We start from the raw sequence: 8,580 nt of genomic DNA on the forward strand, positions 1-8,580 counted from the left end.
CAGAGATAAGGCCCGGTAAAACCCTCTTCAAACGCTGGCACAATATTTTTGAAATAATCTTATATCCCACATTACATAAACTAATAGGACGTAAATCTGCCATCCGAGTTGGCTTTGCGACCTTAGGAATTAGGCAAATATGTGTTCTGTTTAAACTCTTATCAAAAGTACCCTCCTCAAAAAACCTAGTTACCAAAGACACAAGATCCGTTTTGACGACCCTCCATGCTTTTTGGAAGAACAGAGCTGTCATCCCGTCAGGGCCAGGGGCTTTATCCGGATACATCATAAATAAAGCTGCCTTAACCTCAGCCTCTGTGACCGGGCCCGTTAACATCCCATTATCATCATCCGTAATAACCGTTTTTACCTCCCGTAATGCTTCGTCAAAGTTTACCGGGTTGATGGATGTAAACAAATCCTCAAAGTATGAAACCGCAGTGTTGCAAATATCCGCATCTTCCGTAGACCAAACATTATTTTTGTCAAAAAGACCTGTGATCCGGTTACGGGCCCGCCTCTGCTTCGTTTGGGCATGAAAATACTTTGAATTTTTATCTCCCACCCGCATCCACTTACTCCGGCTCTTTTGATACCAGTAAACCTCTTCATCTCTATAAGCCTCGCGTAAGCGACTATGTAAATCCGTGATGACAGATGGAGGAGTGGAATCATCCGCCTGAGCCATATCCAACTGCCGTTTAAGATCCTCAATTGTATCCCTACCAAAAGGGACTTGTGTCTTGCGCCATCGAGAAATCGCCTTTCGACAATTCACAATTTTTCCCACAAAGTTAAAAGAACCCTCTGCTCGGTCCCCGTCCCAACCCGAAGAAATCGCCTCCATCAAACCTTCCTTACCAACCCAGCGACGGTAAAACATGAAATTCCTTCGCCCCCGCGGCCTTTTCGCTCCAATGTTAACCACAAGGGGCTTGTGATCAGATGCGATCATAGGCAAATATTCTGTAACCGTGTCAGGAAAAAGTTCATGCCAATCCTCATTCCCTAAAGCCCTATCCAACCGACATCGTATTGGTTTTTTATCGCGCCAACCCCTCCAGGACAACAAATCCCCTAGATAAGGAAACTCCAAAAAACCACAATCCCGTATCATTCCATTGAAAGAAAGGAACGTAGCTGAATGGCGAAGCTTTCCTCCTCGTTTTTCATGGTTCCCCGTCAATTCATTGAAATCACCAACAATAAACCAGGGAGAGGACCGAGTGGAACCAATCCTTACTAAACGTTCCCAAACCAAATCGCGGTTTTTAGGGACAGGGTCCCCATAAACAAATGTTAAGTGGATTATGCGTCCTTTAAAAACCGCTTCAACGTCAATTAATCTATTAGACTCAAATAACACTGTGACCTGGAAATCATCTTTGTTATAAAAAAGAGCCAACCCACCACTACAACCAATCGGGTCAATAGTTTTTAAATTCTTATAGCCAAAGTGACCAATAAATTTTTCCAAATGAACTGAAGACTGTTTTGTTTCCATGAGAAATAAAAAATCTGGCCGGTGCTTTGTCCACAAATCTCTGAGATTTCCAATTGTAGCCTTGTTGCCCAAACCTTGGCAATTCCAACTAACAATATTCATTTAAAAAATATATATGATTATCCGGTGATGAGTAACCACCTACGCCAACCTCCTCGAACCCTTGAGAAGTTAAACGGAAAATTATCCCAAAAACAAATCCAATACACAGCATAAAATATGAGAGACCCAATTCCAAAGAGCTGATAATTAACCCAAACACAGCATAAGTGAAGAATCGAATATGAGAGACCACCGCAAAGCCAAGACCAGAAAGAAGGCCCATAAAAACTCCTAGCCCAAAAGAAGGGAACAACCATAGTCCCACACCAACGAAAAACCAAACAATATATAAGGACAATAAACCGTGAAATAGCAAGCATAAATTTGCAAGCAGCATCATGGAGAGGGAAGAATAAATTTGCAACCTGCGTACAAATGGCCAGTACTGATTCAAATCCGAGAGACCAAATAAGTAAAACAAACAAGAGCCAACACCGTACAGTGAAAAGGAAGGGTGACAAAGTTTTATTAATTCTGATACAAAGAGGATCCATTGAGCAAAAACAAAACAGGGACATTCTAACCCCAAACACGGGAAGGAAATCGAAAAAACAACATCGATCATACGGATCAACTGTTGACAACTTATTCCATACCAAAAACTTGAAAAAAGCGGGAAAAACAAAGAAGACCAAACCGAAGCCTGATCCCAAAAGAAAAACCAGGACCGAGTCAGGAAGATAGCAACCTCACCCCCTTGCCAACCCTTACGCACTACACCCATCAATTAGCTGAAGAGCCTGGAGGCTTTCCTCCCTGGTGAGAACCGGCTCGCCCCTGCAGTCCAACACCCTTGGTGGCCACCTTCTTACGTGGTGAAGTTAAGGAAAGCATATTCCTCTTCTTAAGGCTAACCCCCGGTAGAACACCCTTACCCTTAGCCAGCTTGGGCCGAGGAGGTTGAACCATGTCCCCAACTTCCTCACCGTGTGACTTATCCTCAGAGGAGCCCTCTGCAGCCTCGCTAAGCATCCCAGCTGAATCTTGATCAGAGCCAGCCACCACAATGTTTCCCTCCTCTGCAGAATGCACCACCTCATTCGATAATAGTGCATCCTCTTCATGAGACACCTCAGACACACCACCATTCTCTTCCAGAATCGTGTTCATAACACCCTGGGGCTGGTTGTCCCTAATAGAGAACTCGTGATCCAAGAACTCACCTAAAGCATCCGAGAACAAAACCTCCTGCTGCGACAGCTCCATAGAACCCGAACCCATGGTACTTGCTTCCCCAGAAGCGGGAAACAAGTTCTTACACACTCTCTGAGTAGTACCTTGCACAGTGACAGGCTCCTCATCAACCAGCGGACCCTCCGGAGCCACAACAACCTCCACATTGGATCCCAAGAAGGCATCAAGCATCTTCTGCTCATTATCAGAGAAGTGGAGTCCCACCTCACTGGAGTTTAGCAGATTTAGTCCATCTCCCGAGACTGCAACCTGAGAACTTGAGACAGGAGCAGAAACCAAAGGCGTGTTTCTATCCTGCCTCACTGACCTCTCCCGAGAATTAAAATCCTTTCTACCCTTCCTTGCCTTGTTTCCAAATCCCTGCTTGTACCGATGATTAACAGGGTGAGATCCTGCACCACGACCATATCCTGCAAGAGAGGCTTGGTGAGACCCCCCTGAACTATCTCCATTGGAGCCTGAAGCATTCCCAGGGTTTCCCCCATTGACCATGGCCCCCTTGTAACTCTGAAGCTTGTCATCTTGCCGAGGCTCTAACCTATCTTCCAGCTTCTGCTTCCCATTACCACCCAAGAGTGGGCACCGTGAAACATCATGACAAAGACTATTGCACCTTCGACAGTATCCATATAAACGCTCATACCGTAAGGACACAGTCGTCTCCTCCCCACTATGAAATTCGACCGAGGCATCAAACACCAGAGGCTTGAAACCATCCAAAACAACCCTAACCCTACCATTGTCGAGATCCACCTCCTCTACCTCGCCCAAATCAGAACCTATACTACGGAAGGTCTCATCTGCCCAAAAGTGTAAGGGAACTCCCATCACACGAATCCAGAATTTGAGACTAGAAGGGTACCGTGAATCCACCACTGGCTCCCATCGGACCAAAGAAAGCATCCAATGATCAAAATGATACGGCTCTAACTTCAGGACCTCGTGAATATCCTCTTCTTGATCAAAGTCAAACTGAAAACGACCCAGACCTAGATCAGCACCAACCACCCTCTCCTCAAGCTTCCAAATCCGCGGGAGCATAAACAACAGCGCCTTCATATCCTGCATTGCGGGATTCATGCATCTGCCAATTAAGGTCTTAGCATAACCCTCAATCAACGCAGAGTTGTCAAACTGTGGAACCCTGATCTTAAGCTTCCCCTCGGACCCCGAAGAGCTACCATTCATAGCCGCTTTCAACAACCCACTCTGAGACATGACTTCCAAGGAAAGAGCAAGAAACACGAGCCCACCGGAACCAAAAAGACAAAACACTCGGGAACACCCAACAGAAACCCACTGATACTTTGAAAAGGAATTGAGAGAAAGCGATAGAGGATGAAGGATATCCACAGGACTGGAGACCAATTTATAATGAGCCTCAGAAGACCTAAACAAACCATCAGTAACTGCTACAAACCCAAGAGGAGAAGAAAACGCAATTCCACAATAAAAACAGCCTTGATATCCAGATACGCGAACCCGAAACCAATCCACTGAGCCGCCCAAAAAGGAAACTGAGAATCCCGCAGATGTTGCCCGCAGATCCCAGAAGACCAGACTCCTAAATCCCTGAAATAAAGCCCAATCACTCCAATCAAACCGAAACAAAGGCGAGAAGACGTAGTCATAACCACCGCGTAGAAGAAACCCATGGAAAAAGATTTTGAGATCGAATATTTTCCCCATTATCCCTACACATGATGCCAACGAGAAATATGGAAAAAATCGGGAACAAACCAGAGAAAGAATCCCGAAAACCGTCTCTCTCTTTCCCAGATCTGAAAGATTTTGAATTAGACAACCGAGAAAAAACCACAAGGATCTCAAGCCAAGATCCACCCTCATTAAAACCAGATCGAAACCAAAACAGACCCAATACAGAAATCAAATCAGAGACCAGGGAATCCAAACACCATAGCTGCGATCCTTAATAATACTTATAAGTTTAATACCAAAAAATGTGAAAAATGGACTTAAATGATCAATTAAAGATGAAGTCCAATATAGGCCCAACAACATTAAATCCAGATCGTATTATAGACGACTGGCGTGGCGTCGCGACTTTAAGGTTTTTAACATATTGATCGCAGTTTCAGTATCCTTGATAAATCTCCTTGTCTGATTTCTTCGTACTCTTTCTTTGCACCCCATTTTTTGAGTTTTGACATCGTTGATGATGATTAGCTCTTTGGTGCCAGTATTGGCATGGTTCAAGAATTTAAATTACAAGACGTTCTCTAGAAAGAAAAAGAAGACGTTCTCTAGAAAGGAAAAGAAGACGTTCTCTAGAGAGGAAAAGAAGCTGACGTTTTTGTTGTTTTCAGATGAAATCCTCTTGAACTGTTTAGCCCGCATATCGAGACCATACTACCCGAAACTCTCCCTAGTTTCCAAGACCTTTCGCTCTCTCCTCATATCCAGTGAGCTAACCAGAGTGCGATTTCACTTGAAACCCACGAAACTCTGTTTTATGTCTGCTTACAGCTTCCCGATAGTCCTCGTCCGTCCATGTTCGTCCTCTGGATAAAACCTGGTCAAATCCTAACCAACCAACTCGAGAAGAAGGAGAGTTCTACGGCAGACACTCGGTTGGTTCAAATACCTTCTTCATATTTGTCCTCTGGATAAAACCAGGTCAAATCTGATGTTTATGCTTTGTTTTGCTCACCTTATCAATAATAACTTTCTCAAAGTATTAAATTTCAATGACTGTAAACTAAACATTCATAAGTTCAAAATTTATCTTAAGTGTTACATGTTCTTTTGTGTAATACATACACAAAATCTCTAAAATAAATATGAAACCAAAATTATTTGGTTTGGGCGGACAAACCCAAAAATTCCAACCATCCCACTATTTTTGTGACAACTCGTCCCGTTGACCCCACTAGCGGACTCCACTATATGAAACCCGTCCCGTGGACTCCACTAGCCCACCGCTAGCTGCCTCAACGAACCGTCCGTGGACCCTGCTAGCCCACTGCTAGCCGTCCGAACGGACTCCAAGCTGGCCCTGCAGGGCATTGATCCTAACCCATCACTGTAGATATCCCAATCCACCAGTAGGTTATTGGTGCGCCAGGCATTCCTCGAACTCTGGTCCTCACCCTTTAACAACCTTCTCATAGGACAAGTTGCCACCAATTGATAAAATGAAACGACCGACCTTTTTTATAATATATATATATATATATATATATATATATATATAAAAATAAACTACAACTAGTGGTCCCATATCCACTAGCCACCTAACCACATTCACAATCAACAGCGGAATAATAGAACCAATATCCAATAATAAACCAATAATAATCCAATAACAACCCAATATCATAGCATAAGCAATAACCAAATACCAAACAACAAGAAACAAGGAACCAGCAACCTAGCAATGTTTCTAATGACTCAACTCTAGCAACCTAGCAATGCCAGATAACATCCAATCGAGTCCCTAGAACATCCTCCTCTTCATTGCCTTGATTCCACGATCACACTTTGCCTTTACCTGTACCACAATCACAAATTGAGATGCATGAGTATTTGATAAACACTCAGTGAGGCAATTCTCCCATCTACTGGGCTATACACATAAGCAACAATGATTCTAAAGTTCCAAACAAGCAACAAACAAACACACAAACCAGGAAATCAAACATCGTCTCGCTGGAAGGGAGGTGTCGACCGACACCAGCCCAGTGTCGACCGACACTGGCTCAATGGTGTCGACCGACACTACCCCATAGTGTCGATCGATGCCCAATTTTGCTGGTGTCGACCGATACCAAGTGGTATCGATCGACACTCCCTCTGCAACTGCGATCCGCGTGAAGTCGAGAGTCGAATCTCGCTCCCAAATCTCCTCCAAATCGTCCAATACTCAAAACGCAAGCCTTATACCTCCATAGGAACCTGTATCAACCAATCCCAGCAAGAAAAACACACAAACAAGCAACAAACAAGCAAGAACAAGGGAATCAAGGGCTTAGATTAGCCATGGTCATGCACTCAACTCTTTGCAGGAAGATTCAGACCAAGAGCAACGAATCCAACCCTCCTAGCAAGCCACTAGATCCTTCCTAGCTCCAAAACACACAAGAACAGCTAAGAAAACTCACAAATCTCTCCCAAAATCGAAATCTCCTTCTTCTCTATGTTTCTTTGTCAAAAACGGCCAAAAGGGAAGAGAAAGGTCGAGTTCCCCTTTTAAATCCCTATTTTAGAGTTTCCTAAACCAACCACGTAAACCGGACGATTAAAAATCGAACCGACCAAACTGGCTACAACTAACGTCGATCGACACTTCATGTGGTGTTGATCGACACCCTCACCAAAATCTCAATACTAGGTTTGCGGGTGTTATAATTTTCTTTGGTTTTTCTAGTTAATGTGAAATTATTTGGAATAAGGGTAGTGGGTTAATTAAATATCTGTTTATATATAATTAATTGTATAGTTCTGAATAATTTAAATTGTCATATCTTAAACAATTGCATTCCGATTTTTATATTCTATAATCGAAATCTTCGTTTGGACATTATAATAATATTATGTAAATTATGACCAGGTGAGGGTACGGCATATATTTGTATATATACTATTAAATGGGGAGTACACTTAGGGCTAAAAAAAAAACACATAACATATATCCATGTTGCCAAACAGACCAACTTGACTATATATTTTCTATTTTTTTAAATTAAACTTCCCTAAAACAATGGTAACAATTATTATAAAAATAAATGATTAAGTTTTTATAATTGGTTATAACAATAAATACTTAGATTTAGGATCTAATTTTGGATATGGTTATACCCCATAAATAATTAATTTCGAATATATTAAGTTTTTCAAATAGTTTTCAAAATTAAATATTAAACATTTATAGTTTTCTAAAAACAGTTATTCGTTTATTAAATTTGATTCAAAATATTCCAGTATTTTAGGAAACTATATTAACTATAAATTATATATTCCGATATTTTAAAGAAAACAAACAACACACATGGCAGTAAAATTTTATAACATGAGTACCTTGAAATTTGTTTTTAAGTCATCATTATCTTTAAAAAGTCTATAAAATAAAAAACGAGACTACTCCGCAAAATGAAAAATACTTAGGGTGAGAGGGGAACCTTTGTATTCACTTCCTCTCCTCTCAACCAATCAGAATGTTCTATCTAATATTTTATTTTAAAAAACATCAAAATTAAATTTAAAAGCAAAACAAATTAAGGAAACAAATTATGTATACTTTTATTTAAGGAAAGTTAAATATTGGTTTGGTTTAGATTTTACAATTAAACAAGGTTATGTATTGGTTTGAGTTTATAAATGAGAATTAGGATTTATATTTTACAATTAAAATGAAATTATATGTCGGTTTGGGTTTACAAATGAGGTGGTTAGAGTTTAAATTTTACAATTATAACAAAATTATTTGTCGGTTTGGGTTTACAAATATGATGATTAGGGTTTAGATTTTCAATTAGAACAAAATTATATGTCGGTTTGGGTTTACAAATGAGATGGTTAGGGTTTAGATTTTACAATTAAAATGAAATTATATGTCGATTTGGGTTTACAAATTAGATGGTTAGGGTTTAGATTTTACAATTAGAAAACATTATAAATCGGTTTGGATTTATAAAATAGTGATTTAAGTTTTATTTTTATAATAATGTATACAGATTTTATTTCCTTATTTTATAAGGGGGTGAATGAAGCGGTTCACCCCAAGGGGTGAACCCAAGTATTGTTCCCACAAAATACCACAT

At 40.8% G+C, this 8,580-nt stretch overlaps 1 protein-coding gene across 1 annotated transcript; it reads right to left on the bottom strand.

Annotated features, from left to right (window-relative positions):
- Nucleotides 2,049-4,510, bottom strand: LOC104771273. The gene has a single exon (XM_010495783.1). It carries the CDS (start codon nt 4,487-4,489, stop codon nt 2,330-2,332), a length of 2,160 nt encoding a protein of 719 aa, XP_010494085.1. The 5' UTR covers nt 4,490-4,510; the 3' UTR covers nt 2,049-2,329.

Source organism: Camelina sativa, chromosome 20, assembly GCF_000633955.1.
Source record: "Camelina sativa cultivar DH55 chromosome 20, Cs, whole genome shotgun sequence".
In the NCBI taxonomy this organism is placed as follows: Eukaryota; Viridiplantae; Streptophyta; class Magnoliopsida; order Brassicales; family Brassicaceae; genus Camelina; species Camelina sativa.

Bases quoted from the DNA above. Each gene is read 5' to 3' on its own strand.
- LOC104771273 (XM_010495783.1), bottom strand. From the start codon at position 4,489: ATGGGGAAAATATTCGATCTCAAAATCTTTTTCCATGGGTTTCTTCTA.